The 27,740-nt window shown below is 41.2% G+C and overlaps 1 protein-coding gene across 1 annotated transcript in view; it reads right to left on the reverse strand.

The window, feature by feature from the left end:
- Positions 1-5,244: 5,244 nt before the first annotated feature.
- mettl15 (methyltransferase like 15) overlaps positions 5,245-27,740 on the reverse strand; it is a 48,956-nt gene continuing 26,460 nt past the window's right edge. The window contains exons 3-6 of the mRNA XM_044031212.1: positions 25,066-25,202; positions 15,100-15,291; positions 13,634-13,812; positions 5,245-5,764 (exon numbers count right to left, since the gene is read on the reverse strand). Of these exons, the coding sequence (XP_043887147.1) occupies positions 5,337-5,764; positions 13,634-13,812; positions 15,100-15,291; positions 25,066-25,202 (936 nt within the window). The 3' untranslated portion in view covers positions 5,245-5,336. The remainder of the gene's footprint in view (positions 5,765-13,633; positions 13,813-15,099; positions 15,292-25,065; positions 25,203-27,740) is intronic.

A 27,740-nucleotide genomic window follows, 5' to 3' on the forward strand; every position in this document is an offset into this window, starting at 1 on the left:
AACGGATATTTATTTAGTATAATGAGGCAATTTCTGAAGAAACTGCGGTGGGATTGCTGCCTTCTGCCCGAGCTGAAGCCGGCGTCCGACTCGAAGAGAAGTTTGTGCAAAAATGAGCGATTCAAAGTAGGAAAATATGCAAAAATGTGAATGAATCCATCCCACTAGAGGAGGAAAAGATACAGCGCAACCGCCGCCGACGTCGCCTCGCCCGGAAACTGCGCCGCGTCCCTTTGTGTGAATGTTTGCTCCGGTATTAAATGAAGAGCCGTCCTTTGTTGACATATTTGTTGACGCGATGATAGTAAAGGTTTGGACGAGTGAGTTATCGACACTTCGTGTGTTCGCGGCCGAGCACGACACTGTTCCTGTGAACCAGCGTGACATCCAGGCACTTGTTTCTCACTGATCACTGCCAGCAGGGACAGAGGGACAGAGGGACAGAGGGACGGAGGGACGGATTTCAGCCACTTCACAAAAGGTTCACCCAGCTTAACTCGACCAGATCTTAAGAATAACGGCCGCTGCCTTTTCCAGAAGTTTGTGCAACAGTTCTCTCCCTGACACGGAAGTTTGCCTGACGTCTGGCATTTGAAATCCTTCATTCCATTTAACTCTAAGTGACGCAGACTTCAGCAGTCGAGCAGCATCTCCTGTCCCTGCGAGATAAAAACACATTTCCTCTATTGACTTTGGCCCCAACGCAGTTTTTACAGTCCAAAAAAGGGAGTTCAACGATGAGATGCAGCCGCGTGTGTTCCAACACGCACGTCAAAACACAAAAGTAGCCCTTTAAATGACGCCGAGTGCACAGTATAATAAATATATGGATCGATACCAGTGTTTAATAAGCGTTGGAGAACATCTACTGATATCTGAGGCCACTGTTTCCATGGAGCTGGAGAATTTGCAAATAATAACGCCGATTGTCCCCGTCTTGTGATCGCCTCCTGTACTTTTCTCTTTTTAAATACATTGATTCAAACATTGCTGTGATATTTCTGCATGCAGTCTCATACTATGTCAGGTAAATGTGTTTGGATTCATTAAACAGAGGAAAGCGTCTCCTTAATGTTCTTCATAAGCTCTGCATGTAAAGCAGTCAACTCATCTTTCCTCCGAACGTTGGCGGAACACAAGTCGCCGGATTTGCCGCCGCAGTCCAGGCTGCGCCGCTCTTGACTGATGTTCAGTTGGCATTATTTCAACTGGATCATTAGGTAACAAAACCTGCCTACTTAATAATACAACTGTGCCTCGGCCTCGTTGCTCTGAGATCAGGTTTTGTAGTTCAAATTGGGATAGACTACTTTATCTTTCTTGCTTCAGACAGCAGACAGGGTGATATATATACTCCCTCACACACACACACACACACACAGGCCTTGTAGGCTATGTTACTCGTGTGAGGAGCAGCGCTACAGAGGTCTGGTATCTCTTAAACCGGCAGTAGAAATCTCTGCTGCGTCCCCACACACGGAGTCACTGAGTTCACACACTTGCTGATAAAGCCGCGCGTCACATGACATGACCCCCGTCTGTGTTTCTTCATACAGCAGACGGTGTTTAGATCTCGTGTCACCCAGCCACATGTCTGCACTGCACACAGGAAGTGATCCGTCATGTATATTATGTTAAAACAGACAAAGGCAGACGGGCAACATTGCGCTAGTAAAGCTGCAAACAGGTTAAAGTGTCCATGAAAGGTTCCTGTCCCGCCCCATCCCTGCTCTGCTGCTGTATACATACGGCACTTTTCCATTATGCAGTTCTAGCATTACGCAGTCCTGCTTCAGTTTAGTATCAGGCTCCTCCTCAAAGTGGGCGGGCTTGTCATAGCATAGCCTAGCACGAAAATGCCGCGACGTCCTTTTAAACGCGACACAACCGCGCTACAAACAACGAGCGGCGATGGAAGCAGTTGTTTTCGGTGTAACTGAATCGTTAGAATCAGTATCACTAAAAAGATTTGTTCACAGAATCAGCACTGAACTGAAATACGACTGGGGTGCAGCAGTCCTTTCGCTAAATACACCAGACCCGTCTGTCCGATATTTAGATTCCTTTGCTAAATGTTGGAGATTAACGCACGTTTTCAGGATTTTTAACTGATCTACAGTTCGGCATTGTTCAGTTTGATTCTCGTGTCGGCCGCCGTGCTAGCGACTCTTTCAGTGACGACACTCTCGGACCAGGCCGGCGGTCTGTTGGCGTCACATTTTGGCATCGGCTCGGCTCGCTTGGAACCTCACCAGAGCAGGGACCGAAAACCGGAGCAGGTACCAGGTACTGTCGCTGATGGAAAAGCAAACGAGTCGCGTCGAGCCGAGCTGGAACTGCGTAATGGAAAAGCGCCAATACAAACACGAAAATACAAATTGTAGACGCAGACTAAATCGAACCTCCAGATTTATTTTTTCATTTTTCTTTTTTAAACTTTAAATTAAGGGTTACTTTAGACCTTACGTCCATGCAATTGTCCTTTAATTACAGTACGGCGCAACACGTTCTCAGCTATGTGCATTCCATTAACACGTGGCCGCACGCTACACAGTAAACACTCCACTTTCTTAATGACTCATTAGGATTAATGCTATATTAAGCAACTTCAACAGTGACTGAACACATTAGTCCAACGACGAGGCGAAAATCCTGGACTCTGACGACGCCGAATGACATCACGCGTCCCTTCGTAGCAGGTGAAAAGTGACGGGAAAAAAAAAAAGTTTGTTTGGAATTGTTTAGAAAGAGATGTGCTCATTATAAAGAATGTGTAAAAAAAAAAAAAGTCTCTTATATTAGACTGTCACGCTTCAGTGGGCAATTAAGTTCATTTTCCCACACGTGTTTGTCATTTGACGCACGAAGGTAGAGCATAGCACTTATAGCAGTGGGGAAAAAAGAGAAAAAAGAAAAAGCAAGGTATCCCAAAGATCAATGTCATGATGCATTTCATCTATAATTTGCATCCACACGTGTCACAAAGGGAGGAACGTTTTCGACTCACGACGTGGCTTCACTTCATATTAGATTAAAGCGGCATATAATTTTAGACACAGTTAAATGTTACTTGCGCCACTTAGTTTCCAAGGTAACAAGCCGGGGGTATATTTAGAGTGCACTAAACTGAGACAGAAGAAGAGAAAAAAAAAAGTGTTAACAATCTTGATGAAGCAATTACAATTAGTCAAAGTCAAATAGTAAAGACGAGGAGGTCGGCGACACGTGTATCTGCGCGTATGTACGGCCGCTATGACGGCGCCGCCGCTGCGCTGCAGCTGAAGGCGCGAGAACAGCCATCCAGCTCATTCAGCACCACTTCTGACACTTGCGTCACTCTGTATTTAGTGGCCTTACTGATTCACATAGTATAGTAGAGGCTTCACTTGAGGAGGCAGATTCAGGGAGAACACAGACGTCAGTGAACGAAGACGCTTTGTTGTCGTCTGTGTCGAGAAACCGAGAGCAGGGAAATCAAATTACTGTGTGGGACATTTTCGTTTTTTGATTCTGCCCTGAAATTATCAGCGTGTGAACTTGGAACACAGTCTCTGACAGGATTATTGAAGGGCTTTATCGAGTGGCTCCCAAAGGCTGGGTCGGGACCCACATATGGGTCACGGATTTTTTTGGAGGTCTCCAAACTACTTTCCGAACCTGAGTCGTGTGTTTATGTTTTAAACACCATGCGTAAAATTAAGTTTCAAATCATTTAGGCAATTATTTTATCAATTTATCAATACAAAAAAACATCAGGTGTTACAGATATGGTTGTAAAATTAGAATTTTAGTCAATATAAACCCTGTTAATAATTCTCTGTATATTCATTCATTTAGGACAAATAACAGCGGCAACAGCAAAATAAAAAAAACAGTCACACTTTTATTCCGGCATAGAAAACACAATCACGTCTATATAAACGTCGCAAACTTTAACAGTATTTTATATACTTTTGTGTTGACATTAGATTGTGCTAAGGCAAAGTTATAGGAAGACTTAAAACATGCATATTATAGTATAATTCTTCTAATAACCTCGACCAAGGAGGTTATGTTTTTGGTTGTGAACTTTGAATGTAAATAATAGAAAAGGTAAAGGACAGATTTGAATGAAATGTTCTGGGGTTGCATGGAGTTAGACTTGTATCAGTTTGTGTAAAATATAGATTTAATCATTCAAAAATATTGTATTTTATTGTTTGAAAATACACTACATAATAATTGTAAAAATAAAAAAATGGTAAAATATTTACATTTTCGACGGATGTCGACCGGGAAAACTTGGGTAAGGAGTTACAGACGGACAGCGACTCCAAGTCTGTGACTACTTCCGGTCCATTGAGCTGTTGCTGCAAAACTCAGTAGCCAATCAGCAGGCAGCTTCCTAGGGTCCGCCCACAAACAAAAAAAGTTCAAACAATAAAATACAATATTTTTGAATGATTAAATCTATGTTTCATTGGCTTCCTAAAAAAGTGTAGTTTGAAAATATTGACACAAATCTAATTCCATAGCCAAAATTATAGTAATGTGGATTAATTACCCAATGCAATTATTAGATTTTGGTTGTGGCTCAAATACAGATAGGTTCAGGATTATAAAAAAGGTGTCTTCAGAAAAAAAAAATAATAATCTGCACCTAGTTGTTTGTTTAGTTTTAGAAAGTATTGATAACAAGAAAACAGCAATTGTGAAAAGTCAGAGCAGGGATTTTATAAACTCAACAGAAACTGAAAGACAACGAATGCTTGACGCAAGTAAAGTTTTAGGTTCTGACTTTTGTTTTTAGACATAAATATATATGTATGTGCATATATACATATATATGCACATATATGCTCATATATACATATATATGTACATATATGCTCATATATACATATATGTACATATATACATATATCCACATATATACATATATATGCACATATATGCACATATATACATATATATGCACATACATACATATATACATATACAGTATATATACATATATATCCACACACACATATACACATATATGTATGTATATATATATATATATATATATAATGGCATATATAATATATATAATGGCAATGGATGAGGTTTACGGCGGAATATGTACTCCAAAACTGTAGGGGGAGCTCTGGAGAGATAACGTCAAGTTCTGCTTCAACCTGAGCCAGTGGCATTATTGTGTGGAAGATTTCTTCCTTACCCATCAGTGCCCTGAGAAACAAACAAACAAAAAAGAGTCAGTCATGCATAAAAGAGGACAGCAAACTTTACTGGCTTCCCACCAACAAAAACAAGACAGTCGTGATCATTGTGACCACTTTACACCACCGTCAGCATCAACATCGGAGCGCCGCCCTGAGTTTCGCGGAGCGTCCTCGAGGATTCTCATTCACGTCGTCCTTTTCTGGGGTGATGACTTTCCTTCGCAGAGGAAGCCAATCAGCACTTCCGCCGTCTCCTTCTCCATCCCCCACTTTCTCCTCCCTCCTCTTGCTTTCCTTGCGCGGGCTGAAGTGGTCTAGCTTGGACAAATCCTCCCCCTTGAGGAAACGTTTGACCAGTCTGTCTTCCAGCGAGTGAAAGGTGATCACGCACAGACGTCCTCCGGGTCTCAGCAGCGTCCGGGCGGCGCGCAGGCCCGCGAGGAGTTCGTTCAGCTCGTCATTCACGAAGATGCGCAAGGCTTGGAACGTCTTCGTGGCCACGTGCGCCGGCCTGTGGAGACGATCTGTGCGCGCGGTGGCGACGGCGGCGGGAAACGATCCTAGAGACAAACGAATAATCAAAGAGTCATGAAATCAAGTCGGCGGCACTGGATTTACGGTTACTCTATATTTCCTTCTGTTTTATTGACACATGAAAATGCAAAAACAAGCTATTTCAACTTACATCATGACGTCATGACAGTGATTTAGAGAAAACTCTCCTGAAAGAAATCAGAATTCACATGTCCTCTTCCCGTCTCCTGACCAGATCCCTTTGTTCAAATTTCTGAATGACGTCCAAGTGAGCGAGTGCTCCGGGGCAACACAGGGGTAAGTGCACGGTAAAAATCCATTTAATGTATAAAACAAAGTCAGACGGAAGCAAAATATACAACTAGAACATAACCATTAGACGGCATCTGCGAGAGAAGCGTTTTAAGAACAAAAAAACGTCTTCAAAAGCCTCGTCTCCTTTTGCCTTTGTCCTTCAGGAGGTCATAACAGTGTGGATACCTGACAGAAAATGGCACTGAATCCACATTTTTGCGAAGATTTAGGCTTTTTATTGCTTTTTATTGCTCAACTCAAATTTTTTTTTTCTTCTTTTTGCATTTTAAAGCACTACTTAGAACCTTCTTATGATCCAACAGTGCAAAATGTCAATTCTTCAGAGTTCGGTTGAGCATTCACGCCTCCCCAAACGAACCGGACTTTCCGAGCAAGTGTGAATGTTAGAGGTTCTGGTGTGAATATCCAAAGAAAACGGGACAAAAACACGACACCAAGTCAAAAATAACTCAACTAAATCAGAAAACATGAAATTCCAATCAAAAACACTAGGAATAAAACAATGGTACAGGTTAGGATCTTGGTACAATCCCCTCCTGCATTTGTCACGTGTGGAAAAACGTCACTTTTCACAGTTTAATCCCTGTACACCGTCGTCTTCCAGCCACAGGAGCCGGCGCTGACCTGTCACTCAGGAAACATGGTTCGTTTATATTCTCGTTGGTACGAGCGCAGGGCGAAAAACACACACAAAAAAACCAAACACACAAGCAGTGGAGGTGGAAGGTTTGCTGCCTGTCCGCAGTAATAAACTTCATCTGCTGTTGTTAGTCAGCTAGTTATGCTAAGCATCATACCCAAACTATTTTTAAATATGGGGAATCGGAGCGTGACATGCAGTAAATGGTCTGGAAAGAAGCCAATCCAGGAACTTACTGACACGCCTCTCGTCTTATTTCATGTCCTGTCTGCTCTTCTCTGATTTCCAGGGGCCAAAGGTCACCTCAGACCTTTTTTTTTTTACCTTGTTTTTAATTGTATTTACACAAGAATGGCTTAATTGTTTGAGTTGGGTAATTGGGTTTTAGCTGCGTGATGTAAGTTAAGTGAAAAGGCGAAGTGACTTAAATCTTGACATAAGACCACAACCCTGAACAGGTTTTATTTTCGGCTAAAATATGGATATTAGAATAATATAGATTATTGTAGATTATTTGGGTAAGTGTTTTTTTTTTTTTTAAATGTACTTACTTTTCAGTTATATTTTCGGGTGTCAGAGCTGGAGGTGGCAAAGCACGAAGACGTTAAGGCTTAAGCTGGGAGTGACCAGGTTGGACGGAATTAGAAACGAGCATATTCCAGGGGACAGCCGAGGTTGAACGGTTTGGAAATAAGCTTGAGACGGTTTGGTCACGTGCAGAGGAGGGACAGTGATTCTATTGGACAAAGGATGATGAAGGTGGAGACTGCCGGGCAGGAGGGAAAGAGGAGGACCACAGATAAGGTTCAGGGATGTTGTGAAGGAGGACATGAGGACACAAGGGAGACGACAAAGGCCTGTGAAAATCATAAAAATATACTTTTAAAAAATGCCGAAACTTGGCATAAAGTAAAGTGGCACTTTGCAAGCTTTGGATGACATGTTTTTACAACTCCAGATCTTGCAAGGCTGATTTTCCGCTAATTGACAGTAGGGGGGGAGTGGAGACAGGCCGCAATCACCCCACAACAAGCTATTTAATTACCACAATGACTCAGACGCTGTTAAATGGGGGTATTAAATTAGGTTTCCTGCATAGGTCTGCTTTCATCTTTGTTTCACAAAAAAAAAAAAGAGAGACTGAATTCAGGGAAACACTTTGACGTGCTGCGTTCGTGACATCAGCGACAGATATAGACGTTGGAAAAGTGGTAAAAAGATCATTTTTCACCGACATGAAACACATGGGACTCATGGAAAAGAGCCGCGCGGCACCAGACACGTCTAGTGTGGTCACTTTTATCAGTTAACATGTGTGCCTACATGAAAAGAATGCTTCACGTGTGGACTTCCCCTTGAAAGAGGAAGAAGTATGCAAGCTTCACAGAATTAAAGAGACATTTTAGAATTATCCTGACAGAAACTTGGGACAAACGCAAGGAAAGAAGGCCTCACAAAGTTTGGCCGGTGAAGGAAAAAGACAAAAATGATGTTACATTTTGTTCAACAGTATCAATATTTTGTATTTTTACCTTTTCAATCAATCTCTCCACTGATCAAAAATAATAAAATTTAAAAAAAGAGTTGCTATAAGGTATTGGTGCCACATCTTTAGCATTACTAAATATTGCTTAATATTAACACAGAGCCAATTATGAGTTGTTAGAACATGTTGTTTGTGCAGAGTGAAACAAAAATATCCTGATTTTGCCAGAGAAAATGAGCGTCCAATGAAAAATGGTAAAGTTCATGACACGGACGATGATACGCGTCCTCTTGGCGACTGATTCCTACATGTCTGTCTCCATGTTGCGTCAGTTCTCCTTGGCCGAATACATTCAAACAAATGAATTTAACTTAACTCATCACAGACTGCAGAGCCTTCTTCGTTTTTCTTTAAAAAAAAAAAACAACCCCGATAGCAAAATTCCCCAACATCGTCTTCATGTCAGGTCTTGCTTTTCCCACTAATACTGATAGGAGGTGAAGCCGATAACTCGCTTGATTAGCAGAGCCATTTGAGTGTGAATGAAAGCGATTAAACACATTTGTAAAGACAACAAAGAAGAAAGGACAAAGGAAGATCGGAAGGAAGCAGCGGGTCCATCGCAAACGTCTCCCGTGATCTCCCCGTTCGCGATAAATCTCACTACAACTCCTCCTCGCGCCCCGTTAAACTGCTAAGGAAGAAAAACACTGAAATATTGAGCAGTGATTGCTGTTGTTATCGCTTGTGGCTGGTGCACTCAGTCATGACCCGCTGTCTGTAAAATGAAGGGGGATTTATGTCTCTCTGTTCCCTCAGCACAACCTCACTCTTTAATATTCCTGAGCGGTTTTGCATGACGGGTTCTCCGTGCATATCTCCTCCTCGAAATGCACTCACACTCGAGAAGAAAGGCTTGACCAACTGCGGAGACAAGCACCCGTCTGATAAATAACATGCATGGGATTTTAAGGCACTAAACCGGATCAATAACGTGGTTGCGTGGAGGTTAGGGGTCAAACCAGTAACTGAAGACAGATGAACATTCGCTGGACAGTAAAGTTAGAGAAGCCTCACATCATCAAATAACCAGCGCACGGCAGACAGACGAACTAGAGACTCGTATAGAGCTGGAGAAACAGCAATAAAATAGAGAAGTGAGTGATGTGGCATTTCTCTCCTCCTGCACTAAACAGCCCAAGGTGTGACTCACACTGCAATCAATACGATGCCTGCACAGCACGGACCAGCCCCGGTCTGGCCTCACCACACCCTGGGCTCTCCGCCTCTAATTCATCTCTCAAACGGTCCTGGAGACGGATCCGCAGAGGGCGAGGAGAGATTAGGATGTGTACACGACGTGGGAATCGGGTAGTTAGGAGGAAACAGGAGCTGATTGCGTCGCACAGAGTGGATATGGAATCGATGTCGCACAACTTTTCTTCGCCGGCTTTGAGTCACGCCTGTCGCTCTAAGTATTTTTTAAGCGTCGACGACCAGAGAGTTTGAAGAGCTGAATGATTTAATGTTTGCTTCATAAAATCATGATGCTCTGCTAGTTTTTACATGTAATACACTGTGTACATACAGTATATATTTATATTACTTTTAAAATGTCTCCCTTCTCAGTTTACTGTCTGATTCAGCAAATACTCTGATATATCTATATATATATATATATATAGATATCTCTATAATGGCTAATGGATAAAATGTGATTTTTTTTGCATGCATAATCGTTCAAGGGAGAATAACAGTGCATCTACAAATCATTTTCCCCACGTCCAATGTTTAGTAAAATCAAGACGCTAATCAAACGTCTCACACTGTACAGGCCTCTGTATTTGTCATATTTAGTAGCTGTGGGACTTTTATTGTCTTGCAGGTGTAAGACATGGTTTTGTCTCTGGTGTGTTTCTAAATCTCTTTAACTTTAAGGCCCCTTACACCTAAACCACTTGTTTTTTCCAGGTGAAAACCAGTGTGTATGGGCCATATGATATGTTATAGATATATAGATATGTTATATATAGATATGTTGTTTCTTTATCCAGGCGCACAAATCATCATTTAAGACATGTAATGTATTGAAATGATTTTATTCCATAGAAAATAAACGTAACTACAGCCTCTCTGGTCAGACGCCAGCTACTGCATTCAAATGTTGCCATTGGCATTCTTCGCCCAAGCATTTGACGCACTCTTGTCAAATCGGCATTAGGGTCATTGTCTCAGCTGCGAATCGGTGTCAGATTTCACTACCAGACCACTCCCCCCCCTCCTGCACTGCTCCCTCCCGACTAAAGCCATGTTTATACGTGTTGTTTTGTTGTTTGTATTTAGGTCTTTTAGGTATAATGTTTCTATATTTTTTTTTATCTATGAAGTAAATCACTTTGTTTTTAAAGTGCTTTATAAATAAAGTTGGATTGGATTTCCATTAGGAATAGTACCAAAAACACTAGTCCCAGCACCGTTCCATTCTTGGGGTAGCAGAGTAAAATGGTACGGTAAGGTCAGGGTGGAGCTAGAGTGAAGAAGACTAGATTATTGATTTAGAGTGTCCAATTAACAATGAGCAATGGAGACTGGGTACCTTGCTCAGGGGCACCCCAGCCCTTGACCTGGTGGGGACCCGAACCAGCAACCCTCCGGTTAAAAGCCAAGATCCCTTTCTTCTTGGCTATGCACTGCCCTTGTTTTTATTTATTTATGGATACTGCATCATGAACATATTTCTCATTGTGTGCTGTTCCATATCAAAAACAAATGCTTTTATTTTGAAATTCTGAGAAATATTGTCACCAAAACCTCCTGACCACAACAGATGCTCAGTGGCCCCCAGGTCATTTGAGCATGAGGCCCCTGTATTACACAGTAGAGTAGGGATGTTTACTTTTAATCTGAAAGCTTTCTAACTTAAAATACTAGTTAAAAATATACAGCCTAAAAGCACGTCAGACAGTTTTTGCGATCAGAAAAATTAAACCGTGGTATTATGTTATTTTGATGTGAAAATGGAGGCCACAACATAACGAAGTAACAAACAAACCTGCGTGCTTAGGTGTTAGCTTAGCTGTTAGCGTGAAAGTGGCGTCACAGGCAGCAAAACAAGGCTTTTCTTTGAAGGCATAACGTGTCGTATTCATTCAAACTCGTTTCTTTGTCACCCAAACCAGCGTTCCTTCACACACTCTTTTCCTCGAGTAGTACAACACAAACATTACTCAGCCTTCTGTGTTGACAATGAACACTGGCAACACATTCGGACCGTTTTCTGCAGAATCGTCCAATAACAGTCGCCCTCCGAGGGACATGTATGTACAACACACTGGATAAACAGCCAAAAATATAACTGCCAAATGTACAGAAATCCCAGCTGGAGACAAAGAGCGACTATAGGAATATTTGAATGCCTTCAGATACAAGAAGGTTTGGAAATTGTAGATGAAACATACAGTAAAGAGTCAGATTTCAGATTGATGCTCAAACACAAGAAGAAATGTTCTACATAGATGGTGCTGTGCAAAAGTTTCAGGCTATAAATACAGTTAGGATGGTTTGAATAATAGGATGCTAGGAATAGTTGTTAGTTAACTTCATGCCGAGTGCAGTAAACATGACCACCCTTTGACTTTCTGACAGCACCAGTTATCCTGGGTGCACGGCTCCACTAAGTGCTTGAAAACTCCGGCGGTAAAATAAACCGACGCGACATTAATGATGTTTTATTTTTAATCTCTCACTCACCTCGCCTTTACATCTCCACATCAGCCGCGGTTCATCCGAGTCTCTCATATGCCACCGCCTGGTTTCAAGTGTGTGTGTGTGTTTGTTGTGAGTCGCAGCACAATCCCTTTTGATCCATGTTCCTGTGTGGAAAATCTAACATGCTTTTGTCTGTTTGTTTTGCATAATTTACAGTGTGTTTTTTTGCCTGCTTGGTTGGTTTGGGGTCATTTTTGCTCATCCTTGTTGAGGGTTATCGATGTCACGCAACCATAAAATTAAAATACAATTGAATTTGGGTGTTTTTTTCCATTTAAAAAAAGGATGTACGACGGTGCAATGTCTAATATTATAACCATTTATCCATCTTCTACCGCTTTACCTCCACATGTGGGTCGTGGGGGGCGCTGTTGCCAATGCCAGTCAGTCAATTTAGCTACTAAAGTGTATATATTACAGAATATGTCACATTCTCGACTATTTAAAAGCCTGGATAGCAAAAAAAAAGACTCAGATTTTAGTAGAATGTGATTCAAAACTGACTTGTCTCAGGACTTAAACTCATCTTGTTCTTTTTTTGCGTCACTCTTAACACAACTCACAGCAACAGCAGCGATGTCACAAACACTGCTAATATTCACTCATGCTGCAGCAGAGACTGTGGAGGAGAACTCTTTTCTTGCGATGGAGTTCTTGCACCACGACTTGACAGGGCGGTTGTTTGGAGAGCAAAGCGATGCATCTCGGTTGGGTTTTTTTTTTGTTTTCTCCTGCATCTGTGTTTCAAAGCCACGCCACAAACGTGACTACGCCTACATCGTTACCAGAGCAACCCATGCAGAGAGGATGGTTATATTAGGACACAAATCCAATTTGAGTACTTGGAATTAACAGTTCAGACAGTCTGCCTGAAAAGATCTGATTTGACAAAAATCCATCATGTCTCCTATAACTGTGCATTATTTCTGTCAGAATCTCAACTGCTAATCGAGCCACACCTGGAACTTTCTTAAATCAAGAGCTCTTGGATTGTTCCAAATAAACATCGGTGCTGATGACGTGCTTTGCTTTTCAAAAAAGATCAAACTGCTGCTCTTACTCACACCTGTTCTCCCAGGGTGACACTGACGCACATACTGCTCTGTGCAATAACTACTGAAATGACATCTCACTCCTTCAGCAGCTCAAATCTTGAGGCATACAGCTAAAAAGAAAGAAAGAGAAAGAAAGAAAGAAAGAAAAAAAAAAACAATCAGTGAAGACAAACAATGTAATCCTGGCTTTATGCACAAATGTGTCGTGCGTGAGCATATGTGGGTGTTTGCATTTTGTGTCAAGTGTGTCTGTGTATTTGTGAGCAGAGAAATAGGGGAGAGGAGAGAGGGGAAAAGGGAAAGCAGGATGCAATATGGGAAAAAAAAAAAAAAAAAAAAAGAGGGAGAGGGACTTTACTACGTATTTGTTTTCAAGGCATTAGCCACATTGTGATCCTGCCGCCTCCAGCTTTGTCTTTGCCTCTTTATCTCTCAAAGGAAGGTGTGCAAGACAGGCACACAGCGAAGACGAGGCAGGAAACATTGATGACGACTGAGACCACAGTCCACGTAATTTTCTGAGACAAATACATCCCACCGGGAGACAACCTTAATAACTCCACTCGTGTTTTATTTTCCCTTACAGCCTCAACAATGCTGCAGGGGATTAATCAGTATAGTGTGTAGCTACCTGCCACCACGCTGGCCAGCTGCTGTGTCCTGGTGATGGGGTTGACACGGCGTGCCTTCACAATGGCTGAAGCTATTTTCCTGGCGCATCTCTCTTCCCCATATGCAGTGAGGATAGATGCAAGAGCCTGTTGATCCAAGGTATTCACGACGTCAGCAGCGCAGGGCATGTCGAGGTACCTACGCACAAAGAGAAGCCCAATTAAGCCGCTTGACGTCACGCCCTTGCTGACAGCGTTGAATCCTGACAATCCGGAGAGATGCAGCTGAAAACCTTCATGGTTGACAGTTACGAGCAGACCGAGTGCGAGAGAGTCCAAAAGACAAATGAAGATGATTTCTGTGCACAATATGAAGACACTTCAAAAAGACACTTCAAAAATAATGCGTCTATACTTGAAGGTGCAAATATGCACACACATACACACTTGATTAATAACACAAATGGATACATGACTTTGCTTAACATGTCCACATTAAATGTACGCATCAACCCTAAGTGATATGAGGTTATGGTGCAAGACCACACCACATGATTTAAATTATAACACAATTAAATATAAATTGATTTATAAATTATATAAAGTGCAACATTTCTGCATTAAAATACATAAAAAACAACACACTTTTTGAGTAGTGCACTAAAAACAAACCCAAAACTCTTCAAATCCATAGAAATCCGCATTTATGTTGAAGATATTGGACTCATTGTGGTCGCCTGTTACTGACGTCACCCTCTTTACCCATTTTTACTTTTGTAAAAGTCGAACTTTGACTGCATTTTACAGCGTACACACACACACACACACACACACACACACACACACACACCTCCATGTATATCACGGTCACTCGTTGTTCGCTCTCTCTGGGCAACAACTCCCATGATTCCACGCTGTTTCAAGGCGAGATCTTCTGTTATTGTTTCGAGACCCAGAGCAATAGAAATGACATAATGCGTCTTTATGTATAATGTTAACATTTTTAATAATTTATTTTAATGTATAAACATTATTCTTTTTTTTAGACAATAACCAAAAAAAATATAAAATAATAATAAAAAAATTCCTATCGGACTTCAATGATTATTTCATTATTCGATTACTATTTATTTATTGGTCTGAATACATTTTTTTGTATAAGTAAAACAAGCTTTCTGATTTTTCAGCTTCTCAAATGTGAATATTTTCAGGTTTTCTGTAACAAACCAATGATTAAAACTGAATAACTTTGTTTTGTAGACAAAATAAGACAGATGTTTCAGCATTCCGTGACATTTTACTGCCAAATTACTCAATTAATCGAGAAAATAATCGTTAGGTGCCGCCCTACTGCCGCTATCTTGTCTATTCTTTTAGTTTTTATTAACCCCCGCTTTGACGTTACTGCTCCAGCGGTTGCTGAAACAATTTTAAGGCACCAGTGAGCCGGCACCTCCAGCGCTACAGTATACTGCACATCTCTTACCTCGCTCCATCCATTCTCATATCCAAGGGCCCATCTCTGCTCAGGGAGAAGCCTCTCTCTGCCTGGTCCATCTGCATGGAGGAGCAGCCAGCGTCCACCAGGACAGCATCAATGCTGCCTGGCTGAATGTTCACGTTAGACAGCGGGACCTCAAGCTCACTGAATCGGCCGAGCAATGGTTTCACACGACCACTAGAGAAAGGGTTACAGTAAAGAGATATGTGTCAATGGATATGGCACAATGCCTTATCATTTAAAAAAAATGTACATGGAAACAAAAAGAAAGACAAGAATAACAAAAAAAAAACACAAACATTAAATATTAAAGAGGAAATGGAAGAAGGAGGAGAAAGAAAAGCCCTTCTCATTCACAGGTGATGAGTTAAATTACTGTGTGAAGTCTTGCTGCTTCATTCCTCAATTTAAAACATAAAACAGAATGGATTTATGGAGCTTGATGACACAGAGTGGCTCCTTTCTCTTTAAACTGGGATAAAAACTGTATTGAGTATTCAGTTCAGCGAGAGGGTTTCAAAAAAGTAAAGACACTGCATCAATATGACAGTAAAAACATGTGAATGAAAACACATACCAACGACACATACTACATAGCACATTTAATCACATTATATTACATTATATTACATTATATTATAAATAATTGGTACAACCACACTCTGATGTCCACTGGAAGCGTTTGACGGTGAGTCGCTGCGGTCAAGGACACATTGGTCCGTGTAACAACACGAGGGTAATGACGAAGACCACTGCTCTTTCCCATCGTCCGGTCTTACGTCACATATGCTGACTAGAAACGTTCGGCTCGGCCTCCTCTTTCATGCATAGATAATGCTTATTGTGATCTATGGTTTATGTTTACTGCATCATACGTGTAAACATTGCGGAGAGGTGGAAAAACCAGGTTGGAAGCCAACTCGATGCCTTCGCTAGATCTATTGAGATCCCTCCTTTTTCTGTGACAGGACTATGTACTCAGTCACGCACCTCTTCATGCACGAGTAGTGAGATCCTCCAGCCGCACTCATGCATTTTTCATGTGACCTTTAACATTGTGTGAACAAAGATGACGCCAGAAGAAGGCAACAGAAGTTGGAATCTATACATTACCGGCTTCTCCGCCCATCTGGTTCCGAGATATGAAAATGGATTTTCAATCATTTAAGGCTCTTTCAACAAAAGTGGACAAACATTCAAAGATATGCTAGCTCAAGGTGACACAAGCCTCCATTCACCATGGCAAGGAAACTCAGTTTTGTCTACAATGTCATGGTCATGATTACATCAATCATTTACATATTGCATAATAGATCATAATAGGACTGCAACATGTTCTGTACTGACACTAAGATCAGTTCCAGATGTTCAGAACAATTGAAAAGCTGAAATCATGTCATTACAACATCAGTTGTAACGGCTGTCAGTATTACCCAGATGCAACGGTTTTGCAACGGGCATCACAAGCAACTCCTAGTCTCCTCTTGGACTAACACTAACAGTAAGTCACGCTGGCATCTACTCATACTGTATATGATGTCATTTATCATTTAGTTTCCATTCATTCTTCAGAAAACCTACATTATAAAGCAAGTGAGAAGAAGAAGAAGTGAAAAGTCTAATTTTCCCAACCACTGAATTCACCCACAGTGGATATTCAGTATATTCTTACTTCCTGGTTGGCCTCAACCAGCAAGCTGGAAGACTATGTACACTTAAATGGGCTACTCATGTGGTATTAACATGAGTAGCGGAAATATGCATAATTTAACAGCTTCAGAGTCATTGTAATGGTTAAATGGCTTGTTGCGGGGATATTGGGGGCTGTCTGCCCCCCCAAATCTGTAAAACCAGGGCTAACGACCCAGAGTTCTCAGAATCAAGAGGTCTCCATGACACTACGCACATACCCCATCAAGATCAAGGCATCGATAGTGCTATTTAGTTCATCATGGCAGAGCCGGTGAAAAAGAAGCAGAGCAAACCGTTGTCAGAGGAAGCGAGGAAGAGGAAACCACCGTCTGATCGAGTCAGGGGCCAAACAAGAGTCAACATCGAGAGGTTTGGATAAAGCCGTACACAATGGATGGAAACCTCTGCTCATCAAGAGCAGAGGTTTCCCATTTACTTCCAGGTCTTTTTGCAACCAGTGAATTCCCTCAATTCCCTGGTGGCTATTTAATATATTCTTACTTCCTGGTTAGCCTCAACCAGTAACCCGGAAGACTATGTACACTTTTTATAAATGGTCTATGGTATTAACCTTTGGTAATACTACCATCGATTTCTCCATACTGCCCATTTAATGTGTACAGTCTGACGCATGTATTTTATAATTCAGCAGTCCATGTTCTTAACATGACTGGTGTGAATGCTTCTCACCATGAGCCTGTTTTTTTGATTTGTGCATACAAAAAAAACATCTGAAGGGAAACACAGTTTCCAATGGCGTCTTCAGACTTTAAGAACCCCAGTGTAGGTATTGATACCTTTCCTTTGTCAGGTGTTTTTCTCTAAATGTGAAGCCAGCCTCTTTCATGTATATACAATAACAACTCACTCAAGCTTCACTGGGGGCATTCACATAAATTGGCAGCTCCTCCATCTCAAAACCCACTGACGACAAAAACAGCAAGGGAGTACCTCGCCCACGCTGCCAGGGCCTTCCACTGCTTTGCTGCCGTTATCCACTATCCTGCACAGTGATTAATTAGCTGAAAAATCCATAGTAAGGGCATTGTTGTTCCTTCCCATTACATTCACAACCCTTTTCCATTACTGTCTCCTCATTAACACACATATCCACCTCCTCAATTTTTGTTTTTCTGGATTATTCACAGTTGTAGCAGGAACATTTTTGGGGAGATGTTTACATTTTATTTGACCTAATTGATTCTAGCTGGACCCTACCAACTCAAACAGAGGGAAATCAAGCAGTTGTGTACTGATGATAATTTTGTTGGTGTGGCTTGCATATCCCAACTTCCATGGGATATTTATAGGGATGCACCAGATTGAAAATTGTTGGCGGAGTCAAGGCATTGCAATTGTATAGATTAATATTCATGCCTCAAATAATAAATCAATTAAGAATCCATCAAAATATTGAATACCGAATTGTCGGTGCACCTCTCGAAAATTTACACTGATCGCTAGTGGGTGACGTTTTTCTGTTGCCCAATCAGCTGACAGTCGTGGGTGCAGCTGGTCTAGCTCCACCCATTTTCCTCGTGCACCCCAAGGGAAGGGTGTCAAAATAAGGAAACGGTTGGTGTCGATCATTTTGGTACTCTTCCTAATGGAAACACAAAGAAATACGGACTGTACTGTACCGAACCGAACCACTCCACTCGGTGGAAACACGGATTTAGTAGTGAGCATGCATGGTCTTTGCCTTGGAGTTGGTTGTGAGAGTTTGATACAATGATTTGCAGTTATACGGCATTGTCAGTAATTGCAAATAAGTTGCTTGAGCTGGGATACACTGAGGTCATGGATGTGGAGATGCTGATAGAGCTCATGAATGAATGAGCCAACATCGGCCCCTTATTATACGAGACTTCGTCAGCATCGTTAGCAAGCGGCTTACAGTTTGCCACATACATTAAAATGACTTCCTCACAGTCGTGGTAGTGGGAAGCAGAGATTGATCCCGGCTTGAGGAGAAAAGGGACAGAGCTCTACCCATTGGTGGTGTCTGCCGATGTAAGCATGAGCTTTACAATGAACGTAACACAAAGCAGGGCTGAATAAAACAAAAGCTGAACTTGGGGAATAGAGAGAACATGAGCTGGTACCTTCTCTGACAAGCTGCACTAACTAGCGTGAGAGGATTGAGAGCTGGGAGTCGGACAAGAGGCTTGCTTAAGACTGAGCGACACCACGTAGCTTTATTTGCTGTGGGAGGGGCCTGTGCTGCCTCATTCAGACCTGGTATTAACATCTGTCCACAGTCAAACAGCCTTAGATATGACTGTTCACACCTGGCATTAAAATGCATCCTGTATGCATGTGTCTCCTGTGACCACTAGGGCAATAATCTGAGGATACAAAACATGTGACTATTCGACATATTGTGATATAGTGGGATACTATAAGGAGATATAAGGTGTTTTTTTCTTTATTAATTAATCAATGTAATATTGATAAACAATATACAGTGTTCTTAGTCTAGTGAGAGGAGTGGATGCAAGGTGAAAGATTCGTCTTACTATTTTTCTTTTTTTTTAAAAAAAAAAAGGATTTTTAAATATAATGTTTTTTTTCCCTGAATTTTCTGTGTGGTTTTGCATCCAGGTACGACACAATTTCAAGACAAATACATCGCAACTAGCTAAGAAAAAGGCAGTAGTGCAGGAGCAGGTGTAGTTACTGACGAGTAAATGCAAATAAAGGGCAAAGAGGTTTTTTTTATAATGTCTGAGGAGGAGATATGCTAACTATGGCTCCTGTGCGTCATCAAGCCAAAAAAAAGCTGCAGAGAAATTACGTTACATTATATAGGAGAATAAAAATATGTATTACTTCTTCTTTTTGATTGCTACCCACACACAGGTGACGGACGTACCGTGCACAACACACTGCAACGTTCTCTACAACATGTTTTTGTAAGCTGCTGAAGGATTTAAAAATATGCAAAACAGTTACATAACATTTCTAAATTATTAACTTCTTTATGTGGCTTAGATACAGAGTTGGAGATATAAATGCCTTATGTAAGCTCTTATATTATTCAGGAGGACAAGTTTCAGTGGTGTATGTGCTGAGGTCCAAGTGTGGGCTCATAATTGCTTAAGAGATCTGCACTATTTATAGTTGTAGCACCCCACAACATTGACATCATGCAAATCTTTCGGATATTCCGAGATCCCACATAGACAAACCCTAGATTTGTATTCAGAATTACAAGCATGTCGTGATAACAACTGCCCAGGAAATCACTTGTAAACTAAACAGCCGGCCTTAAAAGTATTTCTCTCTGAATGAGAATGAGACCAATTCTCTTGTGTGTGTGTGTGTGTGTGTGTGTGTCCACGCGCACTACTGTGTCAGATCTATGCAATTTTGAACTGTTAATGCTTCTCCCTCTCTAGGGAGAGCGGATATTTGATTTGGCAGAAAGTTTTACACCGGATGCCCTTCCTGACGCAACATTCCCATTTATCCGCGCTTGTGATCGGCACAAGGAGACATGGCTGGGGCCAATTTAGAGAGTCCAATTAACAATGAGCGATGGGGTTTGGAAACCGTGCAAAGTTCTCATTCTGTTGATGGTTCTATGGTGTCTTATATTTTTGTAGTTTAGTATCCATCAACAAAAAGTGATGTTGTCTTTTGCAGTTATTAGATATATAGGGTTGTGACAGTGCGCAAAAGTGACCGCTCAGCGCGTACCTTGACTTTGAAATCGCGGTTTTGTACATTTTCAGCACGGAAAGAAATGGGGAAAAACATGAAATAGTTATTAACAAGTTTAAATGACTCTAAACGGACTCAGCTGTAAACATAACAGTGGCTAATTGCCCATAATTTCCTGAATGAAGGACATGTTTTTAAAAATAAGAATAAGGTAATACATGTACTGTTACACCCCTAATATATACATATGTATATACAGTATATATATATATATATATATATATATATATATATATATATATATATATATATATATATATATATATATATACATATATATATACATATATATATACATAGTGTAACACTTTGTATTAAGGTACATATATTCACCATTAACTACATGCTTACTAACATGCATATAACTAGCGTACTAGCCCTTTACTAGAAATTATTAAGCACGTATTAACACCAAAATCGGGATAAATCTTAATTCACGTCGTAATAAAATAAGGTTATGTAGAATAAGGTGTTAATACATGTTTAATAATTACTAATAAAGGGCTAGTGTGCCACTTAAATGCATGTTAATATTTGCATGGTAATATTTGTATATATGTACAGTATGTGTGTATATATATATATATACATACATACATACATACACACACAATCTTATGTCATATATTTTTATGACATATTCAGCAAAAGCAAGGGTCTAACAAGTTTTGCTATTCAGTGATACACAAGATTAGCAGATACTATAAGGTTTAAACCAAAATTATACATTATTATGAACATTCTTTTTTTTAGATTTTAAATGTTATTCTTTGTCCTTATTCACCCTTTATGTAACATTTTAGGTCACCTAACCCGTCAACATTTTTTTTTTACTTAAAACATAAAATGCAACCTATTTTTATGTATAACATAAAATATACCTCTTTTTTTTTTCATTTCCTCACAAGCCATTCCCTGTCTAAATATGGCCTTGGATGAACTTGTCTGTCTGGAATAAGAGTACATTCTGTGGGGACATCAACAGCCTCCACAACAGCCTCAGTTTGAGTGCATGCTCATTCAACATGGTGCTGCCTCTTCACTTATCAAGCCTGAAATATTCCCGTGTTGACCTGCTCAGTTCCTTTACCTGCGTCACTGAAGCCTAAGACAAGATACTGATTGATTGCTTTCAGCAGGGGAGCAGTGGTGAAAATATCTACAGTCCCATGAAGGAAAAAAAAGAAAAAGAAGAAACAAGCACACCCGGGCTGGTCTTTATACAGCATTCTGATCAACATTTTAATTTCTTCCATGGCAATAAAATCTCAATGACTTATTTATTTACTGTTATAGCTACAGGAAGTCTGTGAATTTGAAACTAGACGGCTTGCATCTCGTTTGTGGCCTTATCAAAGTCTCATACACAAGTCTTCGGTAAGCGTTAATGCTTCTCTGCTGGTTCTCCACTTATATTTTAATCAAATGCATTCAAAAGTCTGGTTCACAAGGTAGTTGGCTGAAGATATGGGAAATGTTGCACTGCGGGTGATGGGTAATTACTGAATTCTGTATTTACAGCAGCTGAAATCAACACTTCCTTGGATGTATAAGTAGAAATGTTGGATGGATGGATGGATGCTTATAAGAAAGAAATGCTCTCTTAAGCCCGGGACACTGCCCCAAAGGTCACCCAACGCAATGAATGATGGCACTCCATGATGGTGCCTCAGATTGACATGTTTTGGGTGAAGAAAAACAGCTAACAAGAAACCGACTGTGTAAAAGGACATTACTTTCCTTAGCAGCAACATTGTGGTAGTCTATATTATGGACTGTTTGCACCCTCAAATACCACAGACGCATCTGTTGCGATGTATGCGATGCTGCATGTGAACGGTCCCTTTGTCATTGAAAAAAGGGACATGTTGATAGAGCTGCGACTATCGTTTATTTCCATTGTCGATTAATCTGTCGATTATTTTCTCGATTAATCGCTTTGGTCCGTAAAATATCAGAAAACCTTGTAAAATGTTGATCGGTGTTTGTCAAACCTGAAAATGAGGATGTTCTCAAATGTCTTGTTTTGTCCACAAACCAAAATGATTAACTTTTAATGATTTATGTGTTATCCAGTGCAAATAAATTAAGAAAATATTCACATTTAAGAAGCTTGAACAAGCGGAAATCTTGTTTTAATCATGAAAAAAGCTTCAAACCGATTAATCAATGATCAAAATAGTTCATCGATTAATTGTTTCAGCCTATGGAGCTCCAGTAGCTGAGGTTACACAACTCTCTGGCAGGCAACGATGCTGTGCACCTCTACTAAGGTACGACACATAAATCTGTTGTGTAACCTGTTGTGCTTCAGGATGCTGATGATGCTAATGATCAAGAAAGCGATTGGTGTAAAAATCCCATATACAGTAAGTCAAGGCAAGCGCCCACAGACGTCAACGTTGTTGCGCCAGTACGACATCACGCTACGCTGCCGTCGGGCACAGCCCACAACCCGGCCTACCAAGTAAAGGTACTGTTCACAGTCAAAACACAAGCCTGACCCAGGACCTTACCATTCCAAACCATACCATACTGTACCACACTGAACCTCACCATGATGGAAACACAGCCTTGGTAAATGCTGGACTCAGTCTAGCTGAAAAAGTCTGCGCGGCAACGTTTACATACGCTAACAGAGCAATTATTTACATTACACTGCCTGTTACTATTGCTAACGTTATGGTACATTATGCTAACGTGACATCAACACTGGCTGATAGACTCCAGAGTTAAATGTTTGACACAAAGACAGATTCCAGCTATTTGTATCCCTCCAGACCATTGACTCTCTGGAGTAAGGACTTAAAGTGTGCAGGGAACTCTGACGGGTTGAATCCGTTTATTTTTGCAGTACCGTTGACAGCCATGATGGCCGCTGTGAGCACACTTGGTTGCACTCAGTCATCACACAGACGGACAGACTCCTGATAGCACAGCAACGTCAAATTTGACAATGTCTACGCAGAAGATCTGGTGTTGTTGGCCCTTGGTGTTTCCTTAAAGGAAGGAGGGAAACGTCTCTGATTGGTTGGTAAACAGCCAATCCGTGAAATTTCTGCCAACACCAATAAATCAAGCAATTACAAGAGCACTGAAAAATTTACCTCCACCTTGTTCAAAAATACAAATGAAGAAGAAAGACAAGGGAACATTACATTTTAACTGAGCTTTATGTGCTTTTGTGAGCTTTATGTGCTAAAAAAATCACAAAAAGTAGAATGTATCGGTCAAAAACTTACAAATAAAGCCACGCCGATGAACATGTAACCTCGTGTTCATCGTTTGTATGCAATATAGCGCATACAAACAGTTATTAGCATATCTCATTTGATATCAGTCTCGCTGTGACCCACATGCACACACATGTAAATCCAGTGTTAGTCCGACATGGCTTTCCAATAATTCTTTAGCGCCTTCTTCATATTTATAACATTTATTGTTGGCACAACTGCAGCAGTGCTTCAAGCGCAGGGAAGTCATAGCAACAAGAGCGATGAAAAGCAGAGAACACAGCAAGGCTCAACACGCGGGAGACAAAATCCCACTGAAGACATGGGTGAGTATTACTTTCACGAGTTAAAGATTTTAACTATAATGCACATTAAAAAAAATGGGGGTTTCACCTTCACATTAACACTCAACAGTTTGCATCGAGGTTATACTTTCCTCAAGACATGGGAGTGGAGAAGAGAGAAAATCCTCTAACCCTGTTGTGTGGATGCACTGCGTAGGCAGCCAGGGTCTTTTACTCAGGCTTCCAATAATATTGGTTAATTGCTAGATTTCTCCATCCTCTCTCAACTTGCATCACGAGTAGGCGTGGAAGGGTTTACAGTGGGGGTATATTGCTGCTGACAGAATACAGTGTTCTCATTCTCTCTCTCTCTCTCTCTCTCTCTTAATTGTCATTCCCCGCTCACAGGCACATTTCTCTGGCAGATTCCCTTGAGAGAGGTTTCCCCAGAATCTACGTAAAAGGATTCCTTCCCACGCCATGGTCTTAGGAACATCTCATTTTCATCCTCCTGCGCCACACACACACACACACACACACATTGTGTCCTCAACTCTCCCTGTTCTCAGCCCCTCCCTCTCCCCCCCAATCTTATAGATCCTCCGTGGGAGGCAGCATCTCCCTCACACTGCAGGCGTGGGCCCTTACTCTGACAAATGACATGCCGGGCCCACCAGCTTTGCGTGGGGGGGAGAAAGCTTTAAGTTAAGAAGGAGGAATGGATTTGATTGGATGCTGAAACTCAGGGGCTGCATCTGAGTGAGCAGTACTTGATCGGGCTCAGGCAAGAAGGGAGAAATACAGGGAGAACAGCAATACCGTGTCACACCTACAGCATGTTTTTCAGAAATAATGGCTGCATTCTAAACACTGCTCAAAATGGTCACGCTGTCAACTGTGACAGTGAAAACTTATGGTAAAACACAAGCCATGATGAAGTATAAACATTTGTCTGGGCACATCGTAACTTTCGCTTGTGTTTTGGTCTGGCTGCTGTTTTCCATTAAATCACTTACGGGTGCTCCTTCGCTAACTGCCGGGCCAGAGAATATGCTGTCGGGTCTCGGTCCAAGGCCAGGACTGTGACTTCAGGAGCCGTGTTTAGAATCGCTTTGCTATGGCCGCCGCCTCCAAATGTCATGTCCAGGACCACCTACGTGTGAGAAGGCAAGAAAACAACAACACATTCTTCTCACAACGGGGACTCCATATACATGATTCATCATCTTATCATCACAATGTTAGCTCTTCAGTGTTCACAGTGGTGCGCTGGCAAGTGTCACCTCAAATCAGACTTTTGTCAATCTGTCTTGTCTCGGCGTATTTCGACACATTATGATGGGCTTGTAGGTTTGGGAGTGAAGTGAAAAAGAGATGTTTCTATTAACTGTCACCACTTTCATTAACATTAACAATAAAACAGATTTTCAGTTGCATTTTATATCAACATATTTCTACTTCATCCATCATGCTATGGTTCAATTTGGTACTGTATGGTATCGTACTGGGTAATGGGTTAGCCCTGGGTGAGCCTTGTGTTTCAACTGAGAGGAACATGCGGGGTGAGGGCTGTGCCTGATGGCCACATAGCGGGATGTCACACCAATGCAACGACAACAAACGTTGACATGGAAAGCGACACAACGGACAACAACGGACAACATCCGGCAGCTTGTGGCTGTTTGTCATGCAAATAGACTCGACTTCCATGGAATGTTTACAACAATCGCAAGGGAGTGATGCTTTTCTGTCGCCCAATCCGCTGACCGAACCCTACCATTTTGCTATGGTACACCAAGAGAAGGGTACCAAAGGAGGGAACGGTTGGGTCAGGTTATTTTGGTACTCTTTGTAATGGAAGTGGGCCACAAGGATGGTGAAGTGGTTAGCAAGAAGACCTGGATTCGAGGTAAAATGGACACTCTAAATTGACCATGGGTGTGGGTGTGAGAGTGAATTGATGAACGGTTGTTAGTCTCTATATGTGGCCCTGCGATGGAGTGGCAAACTGTTCAAGGTGTGCCCTGCCTATCGCCCCCTGCAACCCTCCTGGATGGATGGAATGGAAATGCTAACTGTGCATTTCCAAATCCTTTAAAAGATGTCTTCCCCTTTGCATTTTAAAAGGCTTTGGCAAATTAAACATTTATTGTGGGAACAGATCATCTAAAAAAGAAAATCCACTGATACAAGATAAACATGTCAGAGCCAGTAGTTATTTAATGATTCTTTCAATTAACTATGTTGTCTTGCAAAGTTCTGGCAAATGTCAGTTATTTCTTTTGATTTACTTTCAAGTACCACAGCAGTGTTTCTGCATGCCGACAACTGTTATTCATTCTCCCCTTTAATAATCTTAAACGGCAAAATAAAAACAAGACTCATGTTCAAAACTTTGACAGCTTCATCGAGCCATCAAAGCAGGAATTTCTTGAAGTGTATCGTTAGCAAAAGTCTTAAAACACTAGTGTGTGACATTTAAAAACAAACAAATGTACATGGCATCTTCAAACCGTCGTTTAAAGCGTTCACACAGTGCTGATCAGGCCCCACAAATCTCTGGGAACAGTGACATTGCGCTAGTAAAGTGAGACTGCTGCAAACGAAGTATGACTAAAAAACGGTTTAGCTCCACCCTGACCTTACCATACCATTTAACTCTAGTACTCCAAGGAAAGCGTGCAAATAAATTCAACGGTAGAGGCTGGTCATTTTGGTACTTCCCTAATTCCTAACGGAAACGCTAAAAAATATGTACAGTAACACGGCTACTGAGACTCAGCCGTCTGTTTGAAATGTCTTGAGAGGGACCAAAATGTAGACCCTGAGTTTCTAAGTGAAAATCGGGCCACCAGTGTTTTCGAAATTCTCCGCTTTGGGAACTCTTTGCGTGGATGGCAGACATAAACGTGGCAAAGTGAAATCTAAAAAGAACTGCTCATGCCCACTGAGAATTATCACCCAACTCTGCTTATCCCCTCAGCTCTGTGGAGCATTCGAGCTTCTGCTGCTCATTGTTTTGGTTTTATGGCCAACAGCTTTCTTCAGTTTCCCACTGCTCTCATAGGACTGTCATATGTGGTACTGATTTCTTCTGGCTTAGCGCACAAATTTGTGAATCATTTGGTCACTGCTCATTTTTCCCAAGCATGTACAGTGTAAATGACCATCAGATATAATACAAAAGGGCCAATGCTGAATAGCAACCAGGAAGCAACTCCGCAGATTGCAAAAATAACTCAGTTTGAATGGTAGTCTGTGGGAAAATTAGCGGTAAACATATTCCTGAGGAGTTAATGGTCTTTTGGCCTCTTCAATAGCACGGTGATGTCCATTTTGAAAAGCACGTTTGCATTTCAGAGAAAAAAAAGACGATGAAGCACGGCACATAAATGGTGACACCATCTTCCAATAGGGGCTTGGTTGCAGGTGATGTCTGTGCAAAATCTCAACTAGGTGCTGAGTAAATGGTGAATCTTTAGGCTTCAAAACACAAGTTGAGAGTCTTATGTCACGTATTCCACTAATCGTTGCACCCTTAGTCTTAGTCTGGAATTTTAATTGGATAAATATGGATGCCTCAAAAGGTACCAAATTAACACTTCCAAGAGCCAAATGTGAACTTATTAAAGTTAGTGAGTATATGTACAGACACATCCAGTTAAGCGTTCATTTTTTATAAAGGCTTCCC

Source organism: Solea senegalensis, linkage group LG7 (assembly GCF_019176455.1).
Source record: "Solea senegalensis isolate Sse05_10M linkage group LG7, IFAPA_SoseM_1, whole genome shotgun sequence".
NCBI classification, from domain to species: Eukaryota; Metazoa; Chordata; class Actinopteri; order Pleuronectiformes; family Soleidae; genus Solea; species Solea senegalensis.